The 27,527-nt window shown below is 38.5% G+C and overlaps 1 protein-coding gene across 1 annotated transcript in view; it reads right to left on the bottom strand.

Moving 5' to 3' along the window:
• sptb (spectrin, beta, erythrocytic) overlaps window positions 1-27,527 on the bottom strand; it is a 48,136-nt gene that overhangs the window by 19,717 nt on the left and 892 nt on the right. Inside the window, exons 2-15 of the mRNA XM_024270293.2 lie at window positions 21,898-22,145; window positions 7,085-7,236; window positions 6,828-7,001; window positions 4,926-5,023; window positions 4,621-4,701; window positions 4,433-4,548; window positions 4,246-4,358; window positions 3,987-4,174; window positions 3,795-3,912; window positions 2,921-3,079; window positions 2,427-2,729; window positions 2,205-2,355; window positions 265-1,135; window positions 38-175 (exon numbers count right to left, since the gene is read on the bottom strand). Coding sequence (XP_024126061.1) covers window positions 38-175; window positions 265-1,135; window positions 2,205-2,355; window positions 2,427-2,729; window positions 2,921-3,079; window positions 3,795-3,912; window positions 3,987-4,174; window positions 4,246-4,358; window positions 4,433-4,548; window positions 4,621-4,701; window positions 4,926-5,023; window positions 6,828-7,001; window positions 7,085-7,236; window positions 21,898-22,045 — 2,810 coding nt within the window. The 5' untranslated portion in view covers window positions 22,046-22,145. The remainder of the gene's footprint in view (window positions 1-37; window positions 176-264; window positions 1,136-2,204; window positions 2,356-2,426; window positions 2,730-2,920; window positions 3,080-3,794; window positions 3,913-3,986; window positions 4,175-4,245; window positions 4,359-4,432; window positions 4,549-4,620; window positions 4,702-4,925; window positions 5,024-6,827; window positions 7,002-7,084; window positions 7,237-21,897; window positions 22,146-27,527) is intronic.

The raw sequence follows: 27,527 nt of genomic DNA, 5'->3' as shown, positions 1-27,527 counted from the left end.
CATTGGTCTATAAAGCTTCTTGATGTGAAGTAATCACCTCTTATTGAGTCGCATCTGGTATTCCTTGACCTCTTTGGTGCGAGGATGTCGGCTGTCCTCCAGCTGTTTCACCGCTTTGTTGACGTCGTCCACTCTTGACTGAACATTTGCCATATCTTGAGATAAAATGATTAACCTGCAAACAAGATATGATCCAATTAAACAATCAAACTATAAGTCACTGAGCTTTTTGTTTTCTTTTTTGTATGATTTGCATCAGTCTACCTGTTCTGGACCACTTCCAAGTCTTCCAGCTTCTCGGGCACCTCCAAATCCACCAACCACGTCTCCTTCTGCCCCATCCAGAGCTCACAGGCGTCCGTCTCGCTGAAGATAGTGTACAGAGACATGGCGTCTTCCAGCTTCCTCTGTCTCAGGTCAGCCAGGGACAGCAGCTCCATGTAGAGGTCCTTGATGTCTTTCAGACGTCTCTGGATATCAGGAGTGTTTTGCAGCTCCTCTGGCAGAGCGTTGGCTTGTTTGGACAGAGCATCAATCGTGGCTCCATTCTTGATGGCTTCATTCTTGAGGTTGTTGTGCTTCTTCAGTAGCCGCTGGGTTGTGTACTCGTCAGTTCCCACATCCTCGCTGCTCATCTGTCTCTTGGCATCCAGGAGCCAGGCCTTGAGGTCATCCGCATCGCCCTGAAACTGGAAGAACGTCTGAGTGTCCTGGAGGTTCTGCTTTCGAAAGGCAGCCAGTTCCTCCAGCTGCTGCCACTGCCTCCCGATGTCCTCCATGCATTCCTGGATCTTTGGGGAACCAAAGTGGTTCGCCTGGATCATCTTCTCCCCCTCTGCTAGAACCTGCCCCAGGTGGGAACAGCGTGCCGCCAGCTCGTCTTCAAAGGCGCTGTGTTTGCTCTGGAGCACCAGCACGCTCGTCAGGTCTTTGCCGTAATCCAGGGAGGAGAAAATGTGCTCCTTCTCCTTGACCCAGCTTTCCAGCTCCGCCACTTCCCACATGAAGTTCCAGAAGCGGTGCGACTGCTCCAGACGAGCTCTCCGCTGGGCGGCCAGAGCACAGAGCTCCTGGTAGCACAGTTCCAGGTGCTGCACCCTGTCACGGATCACCTGAGGATCGCACGGTTTATAGGCTGCAAAGGAAAAAAAATAAACTAGCTGCGTTTCCATTACACATTTGTACAAAACTTTATCGAAATTCAAGAAATTTAGAAAAAACACAGTTTCAAAATGACAGTTTCCATTAAATCATAATTTTACAATAAAGCTGAAACCAATTCACGCGATAAGTCATTAAAAACATGGAGGTGAACAAGTATTTTTTTTATTCGATTCACTAAATTGGGAGCATTTGGGTGACGTCACTGGCGTGCAGCGCACCTAGTCCATTTACAGTCTCATCAGATACATGTAAAAAGATAGGATTAAATAACAAGTGAGCAGATGGACCTTTTGTTCCAATCTGAAAATATGACAGATCTATTTAAGTTTGTCACGGCTTTCGCGGTCATCTTCAAAGGAGACTTCTGCGTCTAATTCATTTTTTTTTGTATTTTTATTAACTTGTCCTGTATTTAATGCTAAACTTTATCCATAGTGATTACGTTTTGTTTTTGTTTTGTTGGACCGGACGGAAAAGAAGAAGGAGGGGATGGGGGATAGAGATAGGGGGTTTAGAGAAAAAAGACGATGGCAACAGAGGGAAACAACATCATAAAACATCCAGGTCTATATAGTAAACTAGAATGGGCGGGGCCTGTCTACACACACACTCTGTAGTTACACACACACCTGTTGGTTCTGCGTCTAATTCAGGGTGCCAGCTTAAAAAGTGCAGTGAAGGTGAAACTTTGGTTGGTGATTTTACGGAGGAGTTCCCCATAACACGCAACTTATGTGAACGCCGTGGGACCTCTCATGGCGCCCGCTGTACAGACTCTTCATAACAAGAAGCGCATTTATTTCGAAAAAAGTGTTTCCATAACAGTTTTGCAAAAAATGTCTATTTTGATTTGCCCCAAATATCACCTCCTTTAAGCGCAAAAAAATGGAAAAAATGCACGTTTTTTAGAAATTTTGGTGTTTCTATTAGGAGAATTTATTATCGAAATTCCAATTTCCAAAATTTCTGAGTTAATGGAAACGCACCACCTACTAAAACTTAACTCTCGCAGCAACACAAAATGAAGCTGCTGTACTCACTGTCTCCATTGGCAAACTTCAGAGCTGCAGCGCTGGCGTTCTGTACCCTCTCTGCCTGCAGAGCAATGTCTTTCTCTAACAGAGCGTGCTTTTGTAGCAAATCTTCCACCTCCAGCAAGTGCTTCCCAAAGTCTGGAGAAAGCAGCCGAGCCTGAAGAAAGAAGGAAACACGTTGTATTTCAATTTCCTTGGAGAAAAACTGGTTAATTTGATTTATCTTGCCTTCATTTCATCCATCCAGCTAATAATGTAAAGCATCTCCTGGAAAATCCTCTGCAAGGTCAGGTTCTTCTCCAGACGCAGCTTTCGGGCTTTCAGCAGCTCCTGCAGGTAGTCCCATAGTCGCAGGACGTTGTCCTTTCGAACATCGATTCTTTTGGCGTCATGGTAACGCTCCGACTCCAGCTCCTTGGAGATGTTCACCAAGGCCTGAACACGCTCCTCATAGGCTGCGATATCCGTCTCGATGGCGTCGTGCTTCTTCTTTGCTGCTTCCACGGCTGGAAGGTCATAACCGAAGTTATCCTGCGACAGGATCAAAAGGCGTCAAGATTGATCTCATTTTCTGACAAATGGTTCATATATTTTAACAGTTGATAAATTATATTATGTAAATATAAATGTTTGGGTTAGAAAATGAATTATTCCAACATTTTTTACTCAAATTTAATTATCTAACTGAACGTGACGATGACTCTTGTTGCTCCTTAACTCACCTGAGCCACCAGTCTCTGGTTCTCCAGGAGCCACGTCTCCCTCATGGCAGCCTTCCGATCAAACCTCCTCGCCATCTGCTCCAGCTTCTCCTGCCGGATCAGCTCATCCCTCAGGACGCGCTCTCGCTCATGCTCCGCCTTCTCCAGACGCTCCCAAGCCTGCCGTCGGATAATGAGAGACATCCTGGGTGTCTGCAAGGTTCTGAACTTACAGTCGCAAATGAGCCGATGGTTACAAATGCAGGAGGAATTTTAGACTGGAATGTGTTCTCCGCATTTGATCCATCACTTGGAGCAGCGGTGAGCAGCAGAATCAGCTGTACTCAGGAACTCAGGTTATCTGCTTAACCTCCAGTTCACATCAAAAATTACAGTTACTTTATTTTTGGTTGACATGAGTTTATTTTTTAGTAATACATAGTTAACACAAATAAATTTAGTCTTTAAATCCCTTGTCTTGTTGTTTAAAAAATTGATCCTCGTCACCACAAGACCAACTGAAATTCAGGAGTTCTTGCCATTTGGTGACGGTATTTTATATATATATATATATATATATATATATATATATATATATTGTTTATTTATTTTTGATGGCCCATGATCTAATGAGCACACCTGGTGTAAACAAAGGAATGCTGGGATTTTAATGTATATTTAGTTCCTTGCCAACAGTCCCTTTTCCCACAATACAGTGGCAAATTTTGAATGAACTCCGGATGCGCTGCAGAAAATATGTCTTAAAAACCTTGATTTGAGGCCCAAAGCTGCATAATCAAAATTAAAGACCACTGGGAATGATTTTAAAAATATATTGTAAGGCTTTAGCTCTTCACTGACAAAAAGAGGCTTTTCCAAAGTGAACCCATCTCACCCTGTTAATATCTGAAACCAGCGCTCCTTCTTTAGGCGTGTAGACTCTCTGGTTGTTGGCCCTCATCCGGCTCTGGATGGCGAACAGCAGCACCTCCAGGTTACCTTTCTCCTGGAACCTAACAGACAGCAGACGCAACATTTCAGCCAAACAAACTAAGAATAAACTTTGAACAAGGTCAAACACACTCACTTTGGTGGCTTCTCTACGGTACGGTAGGTGTTAAAAGCCTGAAGCTGCTGCTGAACTCCGGTCAGAGAGTTGGCAAGTTTGCGGTTGTTCAGCACGACGATGGTTTGCTCGATCCAGATCAGCAGGTCTGACGCCAGCGTCTCATACTTGTTGATCATCTTCTCAGTCTCAATGGCGTTATCCAGAACCTGATGAGCAAAGCTAAAGGTAAACAAGGAAACAAACCAGTGAGTTTGTATCTGTGGTGTTTTCTAATCACCTTCCCAACTCTCTTCCCCTCCACTGCCAGTTGCTTCATCTTTGAGAAGTAGTGATAAAACGCCACAACGTATGTGATGATGGACTTTTCATCGGGGTTCTCTGTGAAAACATCTGGAAAACAAAGAGAGGCATTTTTCTAGGAGCGTCGTTCTCCAGAGAGATTTGATACAAGTCCAGTCACCAACCTTCTGGGTCCAACAGTTTAGTGACACCGAGTTTCTGCTCTGCCACGTTGAAGGCGTTCTGGAGGTTGTGGGTTGGGTTGGATCTCCTCAGTCTCTCGTAGTCCACCAGATCCGGCCTGAGAGACAAAATACGAGGGATGAGAGGAGAGTCTGAGCGGGAATGGAGAGACTTCTTCATCTCCTCTTACCGATGTTTGTGTATGAGAGCGTTGAAGGCCATGCCGTCTTTCCAGCTGGTCGTGAAGTTTGTGATGTTGACGTTGGGATAACTACAACCACAAGAAAGAACTTTTTCAACCTTTTTCTGGGAGACAACTGAATGTTATTGTTTTAATGTCTGGACTAAAATGTGCTCTGCAGAACTATTCACGTAAGCAAAAGGTGCAGAACTTCCACCACCGGCAGCTCCACACCTGCTTTCGCGCTCACATAATGAGTCCCGCGGGGTATTTACAGCTCCTCGCTGATGCTAAAGGTGGAGGAAAGCACTTACCCTGCAGTTTTCATTTGACACCACAGAAGAAGAGCATCCTTAGCTGAGCGTGTTTCCTTCTGGTCCGCCTGGCCCGTTTCCACAATAATGTCCTGGATCTGAGTTTAAAAAATAGTCAAATTTTACTAACGAAAGAGCAACAAACTATTAGGATTTTTGTGCTATTATTATTGTTATTTTGAATTTATTACATTTTTTAGTCACTTTTATTCCTCTGAAATACTTGATTTAAATGACAGACAAGTGGCATCGATTCGACTTCTGTTAGTCTCACACCGTAATAAGAGCAGGAATGTAATCTGAGGGACAAGTCCTGAGAGAGGGCTAAATTTAGCCAGCTTTGGTTCTCCTCGGTTTATGCACAAAGAGAGACAAAGACAGGACAAGTCCTTTTATTTTCTTCCTTATAAAGACTGAATAATGCAGCATGCCATATTGTTTGAACTATTACGTCTAAAAATAGCGGTGCTCCTGTCGAATTAAAAATAAATACACGGCCCATCGAAGAGGATTAAAGGCTGACGGTTCTGGATGGTTTTGGTTTCTAACAGGAACCTGAAGACACTTTCCAGACCTGATGGAACCAGAACAATGAGCAATTTCATGTCCATTTCTCAAATGTTGAATGGAATGTTAACAATATTTAAATCTATATACTGTATATATATATATATATATATATATATATATATATATATAAAACAGTGTTCCCCATCTTATTCGCGTTTCTTTAGTCGCGGTTTCACTCGTATGGAAGAAACCTTTCAAAATAAAACATTAAAATAAAACCATTATCAGGCAGCCTTTTTGTTTCTGCATTTTAATTGGCTGTTGATCTTGTTAATGTCTGTCTGAGAAAAGTTTATAAGGTAAAGTGTATATTAAGGTTTTTTTACAGTCTTAAAACAGTTCAATAAGGACTGCAAACAGAAATTAGATTATAAGACTATGATAATATGTTTTTAAATATTATAATAATATAGTTTTAATATATGCTGTCCCTATCTTAAGAAAACAAATCCATAGATTTCACTTATCATGTATTTTTCTTAGAATTTAACTCTCGTGATAAAAAAACTAGGAAACACTGTACTCTTAAAAATAAGAATAACAGTTACAAATGATTGAAAAAAAAATCCTAATTTTTCTCAGGCACTAGAGACACTTTAGTAAGATTTCAATGTGTTCAAAGTGTTATGGTGTTGTATTTTGAGTTACTTTATTTTTGAGTGAACTTTTGTTATTAAATATTTTTTGAAACTTCATGCAGTTTTGGTTCAAGTCATTTCTACTCCTGGGTTCCCTCTTGCCTACGGTATCGTTTTTACAGATATTTTACTTTTGAAAAGAATTAGCATCAGCATGCTACATACGCTATGTCAGCTACAGCTACAGCAAAAAACTCCGGTTGTGTTTCCTCACTATTTAGTGGACTCAATAGGGTGTTCATTATTTTATCGCACAGTTTCAAAATCCAGTGTCCAAGAAAATTTCCAGAAGTCCCAGAAAAAAACTTGTCTGCATCTAGATCTATGCTCACTAGATTGGCAAATATAGACCACAATGCATTGTGTTTGAACAATTTTTCATTTAAAAAAGAAATTAACCTACATTTTTTAAAGTTATACTTGTCATCAGTGGATTTATTAATAATCTTTGTAAAATGTCCATATTTTTTAGGTTTTTACTTTGGCAAATGGGTGGCGTCATATTTAACCTTTAAAAAAAAAAAAACTTCTAAGCATGGTGTCCGAACTGCATTAAAATCCAGGACACTGGATGGTCTTTTAGGAGATAAGGAGTAGTGAGGGAATTGGGAAACGTGTCTTTAGAGTCATGCTGTGTAAGGTCAACATACAGTTATGTGGTTCACCTTCACTTTGGCAGCAGAGCTATTGTTACCTGGAAGCGCAGGATAATGGTCCAAATGAGCCCCAGGATAAGGCGATGGTTGCCGTCGACGATGTCGTGGGAGCCCATGTTCTCCAAGTGGACCCGCTGCTCTTTGAGGAACTGCAAGGCCTTGTCCACATTTTCCAAACAGTGGATGCGCATGCGACCTTTAGTGGGTTTTGGCTGCAAATGTAAGACTCAAAATGTGACAAAAAGGTCTGAAATAATGTTAAAACACGAACGGATAATCCATAAAATCTACCTACCAGTCGTTCGCCGGACAACACCTCCAGCAGTTTAATGAGCATGCGTCCATCCCGCAGATCCAGGTAGAGGTCAGAGATGCGACAGCCGACTCGAGAGAGGATGGAGTTGACCCATTTAGTGAAGGTTTTCTTCTGAACTGCCTCGCGCTCATCTGATGAGGGCGCACAGTTGAGAAAGAACATGAGCTCCATGAATAATGCAGAATCCTCACAGCTACGGAGCAGCACACCCGCAGCTGGAAGGGATTTATGTTCTGGCATTAGGGCTTCTCACAGAGGCAGAGATATCAAACTCCTTCAATGAAAACTCATAAAAAAGAACATTTCCTTTTTCGTTTTGCAATTTGATACGATTGCTTATGTTTACAAGCTTATTCTGCGCCCAGCACTCTGTTTTTATGTAACTCTGACCCTTTGTGAGAGACCCGTATTGTTTATTTCTAACCCAACAAAGTCTTATACAATGAAAAGCAAAAGCACATTTAGAGAAACAATCAATAGCATTTATCTTATTGGATCCTGCAGCTTTAGTTATTAACCGACTGCTTTTCTTCTCTCAGGATCTATAAGCAGGAATATCTCCGTCTGTTATTCACAAGATTTTCACATACTACTATGTACCATACATATAAAAGGAATATATTTTCTTTATAAGCATATATTTTTTATCCTTTTTAGAAAGTTTTACTCACTAAAAGATCAAGTTTGTACTTTAAAACCTATTTTTAAATCCCATTTTGCTCGTTTATATTGTCAGAAGTTACACATTTTCCCACAATGCCTTTCAAGACTAAATGTGTGAACAATGTCCTTACATTTAGCTGATTCTTTTATCCACACAAATAAGGAAAAGTAGGCGGAGTCACACACTGGAAGTTAAAAAAATAATGTTTCAGCCACAAAAATCCCACAAGTCAATCGTTTCTGGGTTTTTCCTGAGTGCTTATAAAAGCTGCACAGAAGGGTTTTTGGAATATTGGAGTTTCACTCAGGGGTGCACGGATACACCAGGCAGTTGGCAGAGCGCCATAAGCAGAATGATGCGGACAATCAGGCAAGAAGTTTGGGTTGAGCGTCATGGCTCTGGACTTGAATCCAGATCTGAATTGTGATGTGACGCATTGGCTTCTTGATCATTAAAAATAATACATAATGCAGATTTTGGATCATCTATAGAAGCTTTATTCTGCAGACTTGGTTAGAAGATCACTGGAGTAAATAAACCAAAAGAGGACAAATCCTTCAACAGCTATTGGTTTCCATAAATGAAAAGATGAGTTCTGATCTTCCTGATGTTTATGAAACTCTGAGTAGAAAAATACAGACTCAAATCATGTTTAGATTGATTTAAAAAATGGTTCAGCAGTGGTCTTTTAATTGTGATTACGCCATTTTAGCCAAAATTATTTAAAAAAAACTGTTGTTTTCCAGGACATAGTTCCTGCAGAGCAGCAGGAGTTCATTAAAATTCACCTCTGAGTTGTGGGTGAGATACAATAAATCTTTTTCAAGCTGCTTTTTTTCATCTGCTCCTGATTCACATTTATTTAAATTTTAAAAAAATATATTTTTTTAATTTTCTTAATGTATGTCGTCAATTATCAAAAAATATGGTGACCCTGAAGTGCAAATCAAATAATTTGACGCAAAAACATTATAAATATCCCAACATCAATTAAAAAAGCAAAACAAATATTTTAAAAAAAGTATTACATTTACGAAAACAAAAGAAAACTCCAGAAACCAGAACATTAAAAAAAAAAAAAAATAACAAAAAACAAAATGAAAATTTTGAAAAATGAAGAAACCAGATACGGTAGGTACAATATGACATTGCTGATTGGATGATGATATCAGTATTGCTTCATGCCAAATAACTTTAAGTTGAAATGATTGACAAATGTCATCACCTAATCAGTGAAGCTCCATATTACAAGTTTTTCCATTTGTTCTTGGGTTTTTAACATTTCCTTTTCCTTTCTGTAAATAACTTTTACTTTCTGAAATGTTTTTTTGTTTTTTACGTTTCAGTTTCTAGAATTTTGTTTTATTTTCTAAAATATAATGCTGTTCTTTAAACATTTTTATTTTTAATCTTTCTGCGTCAAGTGATTTGTTGATGTGATTTGTACGGAAGAGGATTAGGGCCACTGAAAAAAAAAGGCCCATGAAAAATTCTGACTTTAATCTCAGAATTCTGACTTTAGAGTCAGAATTCTGAGAAAAATAAAAAAATTCTGAGAAAGATTAAAGTCAGAATTTTTCATGAGCTTTTATTTTTTTTTTCAGTGGCCCTAATGCTCTTCCGTAGATTTGCACTTCAGGTCTATAGAGTGATTATTGTGCCACCATCTTGCAAGCACAGTTTTAAGATCAAAACTTTCTAAATTGCAAACAAAAAGTGAAGTGCTAAGCATAAAACTTCATATTCTGCAAATGAACATATTTAATATTTGCTTTCAAAAACTTTTTATGTGCTCTCCAAAAATATTTTTGAGTTTGCAGCACAAATGTTTTTATTTGCAAATTATAAAGCATATTTTTTTTTAACACTTTACATTTTGCTTGCAATTAAGAACATTTTAATCTGAAAACTGTGACTTTTGATTGCAATATGGTGGCACAAAAATCACTCCATACATAACCACTATATACAAAATGTCATGTTAAAAACACCAAAAACACCACTTTCATCCAAGTGAATCTTTAAAGTTAATCTAGTCATCGAAGACGACCTCAAATCGCTTGCAGAATTTGTGGAAGTGAAGATTTTGGGTGGATGTTGAAGCTTTATCACATGGACGAATTGACAGGAAATACCACGATTTCTCTTTTAAAAGGACAAAGATGCTGACTCAAACGACTGGCCCTCCTCTCTGCTGAGTATCTGTTTACAGGCTAAAGCTTCAGACTGAGTATTACAGTAATGGGTTTTATCTTGTCATTAAAAACTGTAGTTCAGACAGAAATTATTAAAATATTTTCAGAATTTTGATTTCTAGAACTGTGATGGTTAAAAACGTTCTTTCAGAGTCAAATATAAATGAAAAATCAGTTTTGAAATTGCCCTAAATGCTTTAAACTTTCAGTTATTAGTTGAATAAATCAAATTATATATATTTTTGAATTTGAAAAGGAAAACAATATTTTATGGATAAAGAACAACACCAGGACAAAACTTTCTGGAGGTAAAAATCTACAATCTATAGCTTCTTTTGCTGCATGTTTGTTGAGTTTATCCCCAAAACTAAACACAACAGGCTGCAAGGAACTGATGGATTAGCCAAATAAAAGATTCAGACAGAAGAAAAAAGAATAAAGAGGATTTCTGTCTTACACATTCAGGGAAAAACAGGCAAAATAAAACTTTCAAACGTAAATATGGCAAACGAGGTAGATGAGAGATGTCTGTTTACAGTGGGATTCAGCCTTCCAGGTTAAGTTTGCAGAAGAAGAAACTGAAAAAGAACAAAACGCATCTCCCCAGCTGCTTAAAGAGCCAGCCCGAGAGTTACTGTATGTAAATCACGTGAAGCAGCAGAATACAGTAAATAAATCATGCCTCCCTCTGCTCTGCTCAGCAGAACAACGGCGCTCGCTGCTCCGCGGCGTCCACACGGCCATGAAAAAATCATGGCAATTAAAACATGCAAATAACTCAAAACTCCATTAGAGTTTGTGTCAGATCCAAAAAAAAACTTGGAGCGAGAACTGTGACAAATCCTTTCTGAACTTTCTGCTGAATTACAGCTTTGCTATAAGCACGTTTAGACTCTATTGCATCCCATTGAGGAGCAACACGATGGATACTCCAGGAAAGGATGATTCCCTCTGAGTTTTCAGCAGATAAGAGGCTCGATATGACAACAGCTCTGTGTAAAATCGCCAATGAACAAAAGCTTTGAGTTCTCTTTAGACGAAAAGTAGGCTCTGCTTAATCCTACGATTCCTTCTGAGGTTTTACTGCGGATCAAACTGAATAAACACGACTAGTGATGCAAAACGCACGCCCTGAATCACATCAACACATCACTCAACTGAAAAACATAACTCATTCTTTTTTAAAGAAACCAGAATTTGAAATCACTGATTGGACGATAAAGTTTGATTTTAATTTTTTTTATTTGTCTTCAATATTAGCATACTTGTACAAGTTTTCCTAATTTGTAACATATTCTGTATCATTTCGTTTCAACTTTAAGTTGAAATTAAAAATAAACGTCATCATCCAATCAGCGATGACATAGTTCCTACTTTTTCCAGCTTCCGGAAAAAACAAAAAACATTCGGACAACAAAAGTAATTTCTTGAATTCAAAATAAAATGTTAAAAAACAAAAGGAAAAAACAGAAAAAAGTGGGTACTGTGGGAAGTCGTGGATTGTTCATTTCAATTTAAAATGATTTGCTATGAAGCGATACTGGATGTATTGTCCATACTAATCATTAAACTGTTATAAGTTATAAAATTGTACATTTTTCTTATAAGTTTATACTTTCATAAGTATGCGGATGTGACGAGATGAGATCAGTCTTTGAATACTGGTTGTTACTAAGTTTCATTATTTACTTTGATTTTCATCCACTTTTAAGCCTTTTTTCTGTAATTTCCTAAAATACAACTTTATTTTTTCTAGTATTTTCAAATGTAAACAAGACTAAAATAACAAAATCTTATATTTCACAGAGAGGAGAAACAAGATCCCAGATCAATCCAGCAACTTATTGGGTCGACAACAGCTCAATAACACCAGGAGTAAAATGACACTGAACTAAAATTAGGCAAGATGCTGCACTGGAAATCATTACAAAGTAAAGATGAAATGCCTTTGTTGCTTCCCTTTCAGCAGCTCATTTAGGGTGGAGACGAATGCAAAATAGTCAACTTTTAGATCTTCATTTTTTTCTACTCATCGTTCAGCATTATGAGTGTTTTAAGGGGGTTAGTCCTGATGTTAAACTGACTTGATGGAACCCCACACCTGTCAAACACTAAGAACATTAGACACGAATTATTGAACGTACACCGAATTCTTTAAAGTTAAACTAGTCATGAGAGATGGAGGACGTCTTCAAATGTACACATGGATGTTAGAATGAATCCAGAACACAAAGGAGGGCGGGAGGCGACCATAAACATATGCACTGCAAGAAGAAAACATTAAAGCCAGAAAAATCTTTAAGTCACCGACGAGTCAGAGGTCACCGAGGAAACTACTCTCCATTATGGTCAACCTCCACGACCTTAAATGATGTTGCCTTCACCTGTTAATGTAAAGCTGTCGATACCTAAAGCAATTATGCTCCTCTTTCTGCACACGCCGTTCTTCTTACTGGCTGAACGCCCCTTCTTAAAGGTCAGTCTGTTCTCTGCAGTGTTTGAACCAAGGAAGTGGAGCCGCCATATTGACTGTTTACTCCGCCCACTTCGTCCCAGAAAAGAATGGTGGGGCGGGGCAGAGAAAAGTAAATGGTACACACTTATATACATATAAAAATAGGTGTGAAAGGATTGGGGGGGTTGTGTGTGGGTCTGGGGGAGGAGACTATATATTTATCTATTTTTTTTTTTTGGTGTAAAGCGGTTTTTGTTATTTTTTATATGAAAAGTGCTTTACAAATAAAGATTGATTTGATTGGTTGGTGCCGATTCGAACACTGGCGTCAACCAATAACCACCAGGCGCAATGTGGGGTTCGGTGTCTTGCCCAAGAGCACTTAGACACATGGGCAGGAAGCAAACCGGCGATCTTCAGATCAGAGGTTGACCGCTTTCACTGCTCTCTTGAGCCCTCCTCCATAACCTCACCCACCGGCCAATCAAAAGTACACAAACTCCCCCAATAATGCACAACAAATACAAACAGACGACTAAAACAATCCCTCTTATATCTGCTATGAAGGTAAAGAAAGGACAGGGTTCCTACTAGTTTAGGACCTTTTTAAAGCATAAATGTCAAAAATTAAGACCAACCGCTCAGTCTATTTTCCATTCCATACATTATTTTTCATTTTATTAATTTATTCCCATTTTATGATCAAAACTGTAGCTTCTTATCTTGTTTTTTGTCCCGTGATGCTTCAGTGTTCTTATTTTTGGTGGTTATTCAGCATATTTATCCACATCAAATGGTTTTCCTGCTGTTTATTTATATCATTTGAATGAAATAGTCCTGGTCAAAAATTTTTTAATTTTGACATGAAATGTGAGAAACGGAGATGTTTCAAGCAGCACATTTTTTAAGGTTTAGATATATAAATGTAAAACTTTTTAAGGCCTTTTAAGATATTATTTTCAAATTCTTAAATTCAATGCTTTTAGGATGTTTTAAGACCCCGCGGGTAACCTGAAGGAATATTTATTGAAACATATCTAGCTACAAGGTTGCCATTCTGTTTTCCGAATCACTTTGTGCCTCAAAGGGTTGCTGGAGCCTATCCCAACTACAGTTGGGGGAAGGTGGGGTACAGTCTGAGCAGGACACTTAAACACAAAATTGCACAAAACATAGTGCAACTTTTCAACTGTTGACCCGATCAACATAATTCTAGCAGATTCTGAAGGAGAAAGCAGAATTTACTTGTATACCTCCTTCAGAAGCTTTTTTATGATGTAGAAAATATGCTGGGCGGGGCACAAGCTCCCTGCTCCCTTTTGATGAATCCATTTGTAGACAAGTCTTAGTTTTCCTCATTTTTCTTGCACAGTTAATGTTAGGTTGGTGGTGTGAGGGGCTGTAGGCTAGCAGGAGAACATGTAAACAGAAAGCTCTCAGTTGTGGGTAATGACAAGTACCATCATGAACTCCTGCTGCTCTGCAGAAACTATGTCCTCCAAAACTAAAAACAGCATATTTATAATTAAAAGAATGCTGGTAATGCTTTAAAACAGATCAATAGATAATCGGAGTCGCAAAAATATTAAACATATTTGACTTTAATTTAATATGTCACAGTTCGGATAACATTTTCATTTACACCATCTAAATAAACTCCAACTTATTTGTCAGATTTTTCATTCTAAAACCAATTTTGTTTCATTTAGATAACAATATTTGTCTCAATTGAGTGATTTAAAGTCAATGGATGCAGAAATTTAATAAAAATCCAAGTTTTACATACAAACTAATATGATTTTTTTTTTAACAAAGAACTAAAAAAAATGTGTTTTTCACGAAATCTCGGTTCTTCTGTAATTGTGGAGAGTCAGCACGCTCTCCCAGAGCTTCATGTTGTTGGTGCAGCTGGAACAGAAGCAGCTGTGCGTTCTGTCAACATTATGCTGCGTTTGAGTACTTGCAATTCAACTTTTTCCACCTTGCTCTGCAGTTTTCCTGCGTGCTGACTGGACTCGCCAAAGCATCCTTCGCTCTTAAGCTACAAAGCTGCCGTCTGGTAACTTACTAAACATTCCTCTGTTTCACATGCCTTTACTTTGTGATCACTCCTCTCCGCTCTTTGAATCCGGAGAAAGCCCCATGACTTATTCATGCTGATGGATTTTCCCTGTTTACAGCCCGGCGCGTCTTTTTCCCACAGTCAGCTCTTGCTGGATGTGGCCGAGAAGTCGCCGCGCACCACACGCCCGAGTCCTGCCACTGCCGGCAGACGGCCGGAGTGAGATCGAGAAGCCTCATCTTCGTTTGGACGACCCGTCGCTCCGATGCTGCAGCTGCTGAGCTACAGATTAATGCCAGGAAGAGCATTAAGGAAATTAAGAGGCTGCAAAAAAAGCAACGAAAGGAAGATTTTTCCTGCAAGAAGAGCAATACCAACCCAAGAGCAAGATCTCAAACGAAAACTGTCTGAAATCAATAAACAAAATCTATTTCTTTTACTTTTTTCTCTTTATTTGACCGTTTTTAGTTCCGTCAGTCCTGGAGAAGAATTTAAGTCAAATTTGGTACCTCTGCCACATCCCACCTCTGATCTGGAAGTTTTAAAGTATCAGTGGCAGCTTTCCAAAAAAGTCCATTATTGAAATCAGACAGAGGAAGAAAATGCTTTTGCTTCTGTTCCTGTGCCGTCTCCTCCATTTTCCTCCTCTCGCTAATGCACTCCTGTCATCAGGGGAGTTTGATCGCAGTTCAAACTCACAAAAATCCACAGTGACGGCACGGCAGAGCTCGTTCCTAAAGCCTCAATAATGCAGACGGGAGACGAGAAAGCATCGCAGGAATTGATTATTCCTCACAGCTCGATGTAATCATCATGCAAGGAAGACGAGGTTGGAAAGCAAACACTGTGTGTGAAACCCAAAGGGTAAAGGCCATGTCAAGGAACTGGTAAATAAAGAGAATAAAATACAACTGAATTTAGAAACAATATTTTTGACACTAATTAAAACCATAAATATATAATACGATAAACAAATAAAAATAGAAGAAACACAAAAACACCCACACAGTAATAGTTTGTCAAAGTAAGCATCACCGTTTAAGTGTTTGAGAATTAATAATTTAGGACCATCAGTGAACAATTGGGGCAGAGCTGCGACTTTCTAAAAATAAATAAATAAGTTCGTTTTAGTGGTTGATGCTTCTCTTTCACAAGCTAACTTCTCTCCTGACAGTTGAACCTAGATGGGAGGGGCCTGGTGGACGCCGTGGTCTTCATGGAGAAGACACACAAACTCGGACATGCGCCGCCACGCCACGCTCGCCAGTACCTTGCAGCTGCCTGAAGCGTCCGTCCAGGATGGAGTTGAAACAGATGTTGGAGGTGCTGTAACTCAGCCAGCGCGCCCGCCTCATACTTTTAGCCGAGGAGGAGGAGGTGGAGAGGAGGGGGGCGGGGGACAGGTGAGAGGGCCTCTGGCGTCTGGGGGTGCAGGAAGAGGACGAGGACGATGACGAGGAGAACGGGGTGACCCTTGTGGGCGCCGCGTGGAGCGGGACGTGCAGCGTGGTGCCATTCGTCTCCGGGTGGTGCTCCTGCTGCTTGACCCCCCTGACGGCCTTCCTGCTGTCGGATCTCTGGGCTCGGACCGGCGGCGTGCTCCTGCTGCGGTTGCCGCTCACGCCGACACGAGCATCTTTCTCCACCGGGACGTGGGGCCGGCTCGCCGCCTCCTTTATGCCTCCAGCGCCGCTCCGAAGGGCTCCGGTCTCCCTGCCGCCGGCCTTCAGGCTGATCTTGACCTCTCTGAGGCGGGGCTGGTTTATGGGGGCCGCGCGCAGCAGGCAGGGGCTGCTCATCCTGACCCCCGCAAACAATGACAACAACAACCTCCTCTTTCTGCCGTTCTCCTGGCTCTTTGTCCTCCTTTCCAGATCCCTCTCGTTTTCACTCCCTCTCCTTCCCTCCCTCTCTCCTCACTGTTACCGTCATGATGCTCTGCCTCCTCTTTCAGGCGGCGCGGGGCTCAGGCAGCCTTCCGTTCAGAGTGGTTTTTCCAGCCTCATCCATGCATGCAATATGTCCCAGTACGAACACGTGTTCCCACCCCATAACAAATATCAGGAACAGCAATGAAGAGAGGGATTCTCTGAACCAAAAACTCACCTGAACACCGGAGTGTTCATCAACACTCGGATCCACTGACAAGACTCAAACTGGACACATTTGGTTTGCTTAAAGTTTGTTGTTTTGAGTCTGAATACACCCACGCGGACATTGGTTTGGGACCAGGATCTGCACTCTGACCTTTCTTTGGAGGTGGTCTCGGTTCAATCATTTCTCAGTCTGAACAGGATTTGTGCTCGGAGCGGAACAAATGGACCAAAGCAGCCACCGTAGCCGGTCGCAACGTGATGTAAACAGATTAAGAATGAGGCAACCAGTGAGTCGCAGGCAAATGTAAAGCAACGATTGTCATGTTATCAAACAGGAAAAAGGGTCCAACCGTTTATTTGTTCTAACGTTTATTTTAACATCGCTGCAAACTCTTCTTTAATGCTTTTCCTGCACATTCTCACTTGAAACTCGTCATATATGAACGTATGGTTTGGGCCCCCTTCGTGACACTTAGGTGTCCCTAACTGGTGTTGGCTGTTCCCATTAAATCACCGGTCTCTGGATGTGGTTCCAGATGAGGAACCAGAACCAGGTCAGGGTTAGGGTTAGAGTTAAGCCCTGTTTATACTGTACTTTACAGTGATCAACCATTGCATCAGTCACATTCCCAATCTAGTCTAGTTCATACCACTATTACTGCGATGAACGTCTGATATTTTTCAAGGGATGCGATCGTGTCCAGCGTTTAATTTTAACTTGATCAGGATCCCGCTCAGACACTTATGGCATCTGTGAGCTCACAGGTACATGAAAGCCAGAGGAGGAAGTGATGAGTTCGAGGGTACAAAAGTGAGACAAATAAAATAAAAAAAGAGCAAATTGCATTCACTAATGCTGCAAGATATGCGAAAGAAGACATACTTTCCAGTAACTTGCTCTATATTCTATTTAGTTGTCCACTCTCAGTTTAATATTTCCTAACTTCTTCAATAAGTTTTCATTATTTTCAGTGTTAAAAATATATTTTTTTTGGACAGAGACTATTTGGACATAGTCTCGTACTCTAATTGCTGAAATAAATTCAAGTTAAATTACTCGGTTTGCACGCGATTGCACTACAAACGTAACATTCCAGTCGTGGGTGACGTCACCAGCAGATGCTGCGACTGAAGCAATTCTGCTCCGATGGCCGTGCGACCACTGCCACGCCAACGATTGGAGGTATAAACTCTAGCGTATGCATTTTTTCCCTCTCTTTTCCTAGGTACCAAGCAGCCCTTGGACCGGTACCAGTTCCTGGCCCGGAAGTTAGGGACCCTGATTTCGAGGGAGCAGCAAGAGTGCATCAGATATTCACCTCTGAGTTGTGGGCGGGACTGTTGGCATGGAGCAGCCCGCCCCTCTTCTCGTCACCCATAACTGAGAGCCGAGCTTTACAAGAGTTGTTTGAGAATAGTTTTCTTAATATATATCCTAAATAATCAGAAAAATGCCAGAAGAACATGTTAAAAACACATTTTTTATCAAAGTGGGTCTTTAAGAAGAAACATTTCGAGAATAGAAACTACTAGACTGACGTTTTCATGTGAAAATAGATCCGAAATCTAAAAAAAAATCACTTGAAATAAACATAATAATAAACGATTTATTGTTGTTTTCTCTTGTTTTGCTATTAGATCGTTTTTTTGTTGCTAATTTTGCTTTTTTTCCTAGATTTAACATGTTTTTCCAAATATAGAAATGAGTGAATCTTAGTAAAATTGTACTCATTTCACCTCATATCAATTAGAAAAAGTCAATTTGACAAAAAATGAAGACCAATAATCTGGGTGAGATCTAATTTGGTGTGAAATCTGAACACATACATGATTCACTTCCACAGCTCCTAAGCTGTATTACAGTGGTGGGTATCGTTTAGCACCTCTCATCTCCCTCCATCACCTTCCCTCCATCTCACTCATTGACAGGAAACACTGATTACATTACAAAAACATCAGAGCAGCACGCTAACGCAATAAATAGACACTCTCACACAGACGCCGTCTTTACCTCCACTGCAGGACAAATGTGGAGAACAGGACCAGAACCAACAAAATGCTCAAATATTTGGATCTGTCTCATGAATTCCAGCTCCACTTAAACTTATTAAGGTTAAAGAAAAAGCTTCTGATGAACACTGCAAAAACGTAAAATCTCTCCAAATAGTTTTGTTGAGTTTTTTTGAATCCTTTTACAATTGATTTAAACAAAAAATGTTTTAAGACAAGAAATGTTGAATATTTATTGAATAAATTCATTTTATTTTAGGTAATATCTATATCTATACTAATATCTTTACTTTATATCATTATTTAAGCAGATGTTTTATTTGTGAATGGTGAGCGGTCCTGTTTATAGGAAAATACTTTCTTTGTTTGGGGAAACTGGAAAGTTCTAATCAATTTATGATTATATAATATATTTTTTAGACAAATTTATCTTAAAATGGGTCATTCTTAAAAATATTGATAGATCATTGAAGCATTTTTTTTTAGCAATACTTTCTTATTTTAAGATAAAATATATCCAATTACTAAAGCAATAGCTAAAATTAGTTTTTATTGCTCATTTTAAGATTTTATTTTGTCTAAAAAGAACTGGCCATCACAATTCATTTAAAGAAATCTAACCAAAACGAAGTCTGATGCTGCATTCACACTGGATGCAGTTTGTGCAGGAGAGGTGTCGAGTTTCAATGTTAAGTCTATGTACAGACGAGTCCTGCACATCAAGACTTCAAAAATCTGAAGTTTGACAAAATCAAGTTTTTGGAACATGTTCAATCAATTAATTTCTGATTTGTTTAGCACTTAAGAAACCTGGAGCAACCAAAGAGCTGAACATAAAGTCAAATAAAATCATTTAACAATAAAATACAATAACAATAAAATCAATTAAATAATAGAAGCAATAAAACAAAAAAAAGGTTAAACAACAATGCTTGAAAAGATGACCCAAACTCAATGTAAAGGTGAATTTTTGTGTCTGATTAATCAATGTTTTGACATTCTACCTAAGAGTCAACTGCATCTGATTAAAACCACAGAATTTGTTGGATTATGATGCAAAAATCAGAACTGCTTTTATGGAGCTAGGTGGTATTTAAGAAGTCCAAACATGTCCTTACATTAAACATCTCTATACTTTATTTTGAAATGAAAGAACAAACATCCCCTGAAACAAGAACTCAAACCGCAGGATAATTAAAAAAAATAAGAAACCTAAACCCCGGGAATCAGGCCATAAATTAAACTCCATCGTTAGTCGATACCAGTTTTAGTGCAGCGCAGGGTTTGCAGAGGAGCTGCAGTCCATCCCAGCTGTCACCCGGCCAACAGTCCTTCAAAGAGACGAACAGCCACGCTGCTCTTCAGAGTCAACAACACAACATGTTTGGACTGTTTGATGACTGCACCAAGAACATCCACTCATGCAAGATGGAAACAGGAAAAATCCCGTCCGGGACAAATGGGAAATACAACAGACAAAATAAAACTTTGAGGTTTAAAATTGAGAAGACAAAAATGAAAAGGACGTTTAATGGGATGTGAAACTGTTATGATGATTAATTAGACATTGATTTATCTTGGATTGGGGTTTAAGAATAAGAACCTTTTTGTTTTTCCTGGAGGTTTTAAATAAAGATTTTACACAATTACGATAGAATAAAACACATTGAGTCACTAGCTATTGATTTTTTTTAATTGATAACTTTTACAAAAGTTGTATGGCTCGCTGATGCTACCCGCCCCCGACTGAATGACTGCCATATGCCCATCCCCCACCCCATTTGCCACCCTGGTAAGAGCTGCACGTGACAATTTTATAAAAAAAACTAAACTTTTCTTCAAAATGCTGGCTTTTCTTTAGGTTTTACCTCCATAGCAACCATATAATTTTTTGATCGCCTGGGGATGACGAACAGATCTGTGTAATTTTAGAAGACTCGGCAAAAGTAAACTTTTTTGTTTCCTTAGCAACTGAGGTTTTTCTTTTTTATTTTGAACCCCCCTACACTACTAAAATGGTTCTATTGTACAATACATTGCTTTATTCAGCTTGAGCCAACGATTTACAAATTAAATGTTGAAAATATGCCGTTAAAAAGTGTGCGAGCAACAGGTGGACGCCACTTCAAACGTCTATTCAAAATTTTACCTTAAGCATTTCCAAGTAGATACCATTAATGAATGAGTAGCTATGAGGTGATAGATCAAAAAGCCTTCGAGAAGTGCACATTTTTAGAAGGTAAATGAGATTTCTTTTTTTATGGAAAAATTAAAAATGGCCGCCTCTTCCCAAGGTCAAAGTTCAAAAAACTTGTTTCAAAATGCCAGCTCTTTTTTTTGTTTTATCTCCATGGCAACTATATTATTTTTTGCTTACCTGGGGAAGATGAACAGGTCTATGTTATTTTTAGAAGACTCTGCAAAAGTAATTTTTTTAATTTCCCTAGCAACCGAGTTTTTTTTATTTTTATTTTTACCTCGCCTAGACTACTAAAATGGTTCTTCTGTATGATATATTGTTTTATTCAGCTTGAGCCAACGATTCATGAATTAAATGTTGAAAATATGCTGATAAAAAGTGTGCAAGCAACAGGTGAACGCCACTTTTGCACGCCATTCAAATGTCTACTCAAAGTTTTACTTCAAATATTTCCAAGTAGATTCCTAATAATGCATGAATTCCTTCAAGAAAGGTAATTTTTTAGAAGGCAGAAGTAATTTTTTTTATGGTAAAAATTCAAAATGGCAGCCTCTTCCCAAGGTCAAAGGTCAATGAAGCTTCGGCCCCTAAATCTTAGTTTTTGAATCAAAGGGACATTTCGAAACCTGCATTCTCCTCCATACTTCCATGTCTGCAGCTTTACACACATAAAAATAGAAATGACCCACAACTCCAGTTTTTTTCCGCCACAGAAAAGCTGATATTTTTAACCCCCCCTCGTCCCGGCAGCCGTCCCACAGGTGGAGCGCGGCATACCAGCTCCGTCAGAAATGTCAGAGGAGCGGCAGCGGGACGGGGCAGCTGTCGGGGTCTGTGGACGCTCCGAGAATGTGTAAGTGATCCCTCCACATCCATAGGGTGTGGAGGGGGGAGTCAGCTGCTGGAACAGGAGACGTAGGCACACAAACATTCAACCCAACATCGCCTGTAATGGGAGTTTTGTCATTTTTCTCATGGTAGGCCGCTCATTAAAATCTGCTTAAGCTATGCGGGGCGTGGGAAGGGCACGACCTTCCCACCATCAAAAAGACTGTCATCTGAGCGACGCGGGACAGCGGGCGCACGCCTGTTTACCATGCAGGAACTCACCTGCGAGGGCCTTGATGCGTGAGCGCTCGAAAAGCCTGGCAGAGCTGTTGTCGTTGTCCAGCTCCTCGTCGGAGAGGTCGAAGCGGGTGTTGATGCGGCTGTACTGCTGCGTGATCTCCACATTGTCAAAATCCGTGGTGGAAGTCATGGCGGTGGCCAGCGTGGCGGGCGGGCGGGGGGACGGCAGTCGGCGTCCTCAGGTAAAAACGTGGGGGGGTGAATAATTGCTTCAAAGCGGCGATTAATGTCTGAAACAAACAGAAAAAAACGTTTAAATCACACAGTTTGGGACAAATTGGAAATCATTTTAACCTTTATTTAAATACTTAACGAGACAAAAGCAGATCTAGGGTGACATTATATGTTAAATTAAGGAGAGGCTACATTTGTATCTGACTCAAAAGCAGAGTTAATTCGTCAAACAGCCTCAAAAAACCAATTTAAATGTAAAGTTTATCCAATCTACACTTTTACATCATTCTCCATAAAACTTTTGAGAGTTTACAAAGTTGTCGGTCACTCACGATCTTTTTCTGATCATCTGAATGATTTTCAGTGAGGTCAGGAACAATATCTTAGTTTGTCTTGAAATAAAGACCATACCATAATCCTCCCTCCACCAAACCCCACAGTTCATGCTAGCTCTGCATTAAAAGGGCATGACCACATATAACAAGGTGGTTTTAAATTAGAAAATGAGAAGCCTTCGTCAATTCTTTTGTGCTTTTATACGTAATGATTAAATGTTTAATGTGTAAAAATGTAGACATAAATGATTGGGGCTGAGAATTCAAATTTTTTAAAGAGCTTTTTCACTTACGTTTATAATAATATATTATTTTGTATTTTAGAACAAAAGGATATAAATGTATCAATAACCTACACCGGGGCAGGATTTAAAAGTTCTATTAAATCTGAATACATTTAATCTTAGTAAATCCATTACTCAAGTCATTAAATGTATTTCATTTTTAATTAAGCTTAATAATTAAAAACTTTATTAACATGGGGCCCATCTTTGTTTGTTTGTATCAATAACTGTTTAAATTTTGTTTTAAAACTAAATAGAACTTGTTTTACATGAAAATTAAAAATAAAATGAATGTTGAATCATGAATCAGGAACCTGGGCATTAAAATTCAAATTATTTCGTATTTGAAACTGCCAAAACCCATACCATGAAACTCCCACCAGCAGATGTTTTGCAGATGAGATTTGCAACTGAAACTCTTTAAAAATGCAGATGTAAAAATTGAAGCTGTAAATGTAAGACTCAAATCCTGAAGAATATTTACAGTTTACCTTTCATTTTCAATATTATGGGATCAATCGAGAGGTTTAAGAGGAAGAGCTATCAAGCAAAAATATGTGATTTTCACAATAAGAGTGTTAGAAAAAAAAATTAAAGAGGAATTTCTAAAGTTTTTGATTTCTTACCACATTAAGTATCAGTGGACAAATGATGTTATTTAGTTATTGTAACACAAAAAAGTACTTTTACCAACACATTATTCCCCTGAAGGATGAACTGAATCATCACAAATGATTTAAAAGCTTTCCAAACATTTGCTGCTATTCATAAGTGCGTCTGTTGTAGTGACGGCCCTGAAGACGTCACTACAAAGTAGAAGGTGAATCGACTGAAATCACAACGCGCTCCGGCGCCGCCCCGCCTCCTCCCTCCATTTTGTGTGTCACTCCTCGGACGGAGCGTGTTCTTTTGCGTGGAATGGCGGGTTGACGTGTCTGAAGGGTCGCTGCTAAGATAGCTCTATCAGGCTGCAGCATAGCTCGCTTATCATGTCACACTGCAGGGGGGGGGCAACCCCTTCAGCAGAACCTGACCAAACCGTTTGAATAAGGCGCCGAACATTATTTAAAATGTGTGTGTTTGTGTACTTTCATTGTCAAGGAAACAATGTGAGCTAAAATGAAGTGAGAACTACAAAAAACACTATACAATACTACAAAAACACACAAGAAGACTGAGAATATTTACTTTTTCTTTTTAGGTTTTGAAGTTATTTAAATAATTAAAATGTTTTTCATAATAAAAAAGTAATTTTAAAGTTTATTTAACTTTTTTGCATGAGGCTCTATTAAAGTAGTTTTAAACTTAGTCAAAACTTTCTTTGCTTTAAAATACCAAAATAAAGATTTTTAAAAAATGAGTGGATGCTTTTCTAAAAAAAAAAAAAAAAAAAATTCATCAGTTGTTTGTTTTTACATTAGGACTGAGTATCATTGCCAAAACATAGAATCAATGTAATTCAATTCAATATCATTTGTTGAATTTTTTATTCTAAAACTAATTTTCTTTAAATCAGTTGAAAGTTGTATCACTAAAAATGTGATTTGTGATTTCTAACAATAATCACCAACAGAAATTGAATTTTGATTGAAAATTAAAAAAAAACTTACTTTTAAAAGTTTGATCTGTACATAAGATGATCGATTTTAAATGTTTAAGTGAAGATTCGGATCATTTAATAGATTTTTCTGCTAAAAATACTATTTTATTATTCATATTTATGCTGAAAAGGACAAATGAAGTTATATTCTTTCCTATTAGAACATATTAACTAAGAAATTTGATAATCTGATATAAAACATAATAAATCACACAAATAAAATGACAATGAGTTAATTCTGATTCTGCCAAAACATTTTTTTGCAAGTCCTTAGTGATGTAGAAACTATAATGTGTTCAGGCGTTAGATTTTAATGCAAGTGTGGCATCTATTTAATTGTTTTTTATAGATACAAATCCTACTTTTAACTTTTTTTCAAAATATTAGTGTTTTATCCTTAAGTTGTATAGAAATGATTGTTAATTTGGCTCATATTTACTTTTATTTTACTTATAAAAACAGTAGAAGAGAACTCAACTATTTTTTGTTGCAAAGGCTGTTAAATTCATCGTATCAGCAGAGTGTCTGTTTGTGCATTCAGAGAAATGGCCCCCAGTGATGTACTATGATGCCATCCTCCAGGTCTCCCTCCTCCTCCTGCCTCGTATCAGCCCTCTGCAGAGGGCTGATATCAGCGCTGGGACGCTCCACCCACCACTGGGGGGATATCCTTATCATCTCAGGCCAACCTGGCCGGGACTACGGCACCAACTCTCACATCCACAACCTGTCCGTTTTCCACAAAAGTGCAGGACTCTAATCTTGTCTGAGGTCTGAGCTGGCAGACAGTAACTGCAAACCGAGAGTCGTGCAGATGTGCGTCTTCATTTGGAGCTGAGCAGAAAAAAACATGGAGGAATGAGTTCACTGAATGCCGCCTGCAGACACTAAAAGTGTCTTCGTGTCCTTTTGTTGTGTCCTTGAGCGGCACATAGCAGCTCGCTAACAATAGGCCGGCCTGTCGACCAATGCAAACTTTACCCAACATGAAAAAACTGCAGCAACAGAAAAGAAAAGATGGTTCTTCGAGACTCTACAGAAATACAATTACGTTGCTTCACATGATTAAACTTTATCAAGTCATTTGAGCCCAAAATAAACACTTTAGTTTACATAAAAATATGACCTAAAACAGCATATTTCCTGCTGCTTCTAGTTTTAAGCTAAGAACCATCAAATGTGCTCAAAAATGCGTCAAAAAGTTAGTAAAAAGTAGTTAAGTGTACTGCAAGTTAATCAATAGTAAGAGGTAAATACTTTATCTGTATGTTGTAAACTGTTCCAACTTAGTCTGAAAGAATACTTCCTATACAGACTTATACTATTTAATAAAATAAACTTCTAATCTAATGTTTTTGTTCATTTATTGTTTTTTTTATAGTTTTCTTTTGTTAGTTTTTAAGCTTTTATGTCTGGCACATGCTAAAAAAGACAACCAACATTTTGTTAGTAACTTATCTAAACGTAAACAGGTACTTTTCTGTTATTATTGCAGTACGGAATGTAAAAACAGTCTCATTGTAGCTGCTCGTTCAAAAAGGATGAGTCATTTGGTCTGGAAAACCTCAAAAATAAGAACTTTTCAGAATAAAAGATTTGGTGCATTTTGATCTTTGTAGGCAGAATTTTTTGTTTGTTTTTTTAGTTACAGATCTGTAAATAATAGGGGTGTGTACCTTTCCCTCTCACACGATTGGATACACATCTCGATACATAAAAGGTTCAACTAACTTTTTGGCGATACGATACAGTCTGATTCTTTTACCAAAAATGCTAAAATCTCAATATTTCTTATTCATATAGCATTTAAAGATATAAATAATAACACATGGCAATTGACAGAAATGTATTTAGGTATTGACTTATGATTGAACGTCTTTTTGATTACATGGCATGTACATAAAAAATAGAAGAAAAAACAGAAAAACAAACTGCAGTTTGACAGAAATTGATTATTAACTTCTTGAAAGATTTTATACCTTTTAATAAACATAATCTTGTTCATATCTGTGGTTTTTAAACAATACTACAGTTGTTCAGCCAATTTTCGATACACATTTATTTTTTACATCCCTAACCAAAACTGTTGATACACTCACTGCCCGATCGATCTCTTTTATCTTTTACATCCTTGGTAAATAATAGGTTCAGAAAAAAAAGTATTCATGTAGACCTGAAAATTTGTTTACATCAATGAAGCATCTGATTTTATAGTTGGTGGGTTGTTTTGGCTATAGCCTGGCAATACGATACGTATCCCGATACGTGTTTCACGATACGATACATATCACGATTTATGTCAAGACTGCAGAACAATTATTCTTTTTTTCTTTAATATGGAATAGAAAAAAAACTACCTGAATATTAATATGTTTTTCATTGTAATAAAATGGTACAATTCATTTTATTTAACATTTAGCGCTGCAATTGTATACTAATACTGTGGCACAGAGTTTCAGATCGGTACCGATCCCAAGTAGAAACTAATAAGTACATATTTAGTAACAACAAAAACTGTGAGACTGAATGAACTTTTAACACAAGTTAGTTCAAGCAAGATCTTGTTTTTTGTTTTAGTCGCGTGTAGAGCTGCTCAAAGATGCTCAGTGTGCTCTGCTGCCAACTAGTGGTCGGAGGTTTAGGTGGAAAACAAAAGAATATCGTATTGTCAGCATTTTAAATCAATATATGATATATAGTGGTATTTCACCAATCCATTTTTCCCTACTTATTTTTTGCTGGAAACTAAAGTCACAATGAAATAATGTGTGTAAAGTTAACAATATGTGTAAGACAAACTTTAGCTGCTAGGAGGAGGAGGTCTGTGCACGTGTTTCTTTTGACACATAGGAAACCAAAACAGACCAAAAACTTCATCCAATGTTCGTTCATTTAAGATACCATCATGCTTAAACCAATAACTGTACAAAACAATCATGATTGTGTGGTACAGGACTCAGAGTCATTGGTTATCTCCTGCAGGAGTGTGTTTACACTAAAGGCCCTGCATGCTCCACACTTGTCCTTTTAAGGGGACTGAGCTGCAGTGCCTCTTTTGCCAAGAGATTTTATTTTTCCTTTGTGCCAAAAGTCAACAAACTATCATGATTTTTTTAAGAAAATGTAATAGGAGACACTTCTTCAGAAAGAAAACGATACAAAGTTATGGAAATTACTGTTTCTTAGGTAAACATAGTTGGTGGATGTGACAACTTCCTG

This window comes from Oryzias melastigma, linkage group LG22 (genome assembly GCF_002922805.2).
Source record: "Oryzias melastigma strain HK-1 linkage group LG22, ASM292280v2, whole genome shotgun sequence".
Classification (NCBI taxonomy): domain Eukaryota; kingdom Metazoa; phylum Chordata; class Actinopteri; order Beloniformes; family Adrianichthyidae; genus Oryzias; species Oryzias melastigma.
This window is presented reverse-complemented; position numbering and strand designations above follow the sequence as displayed.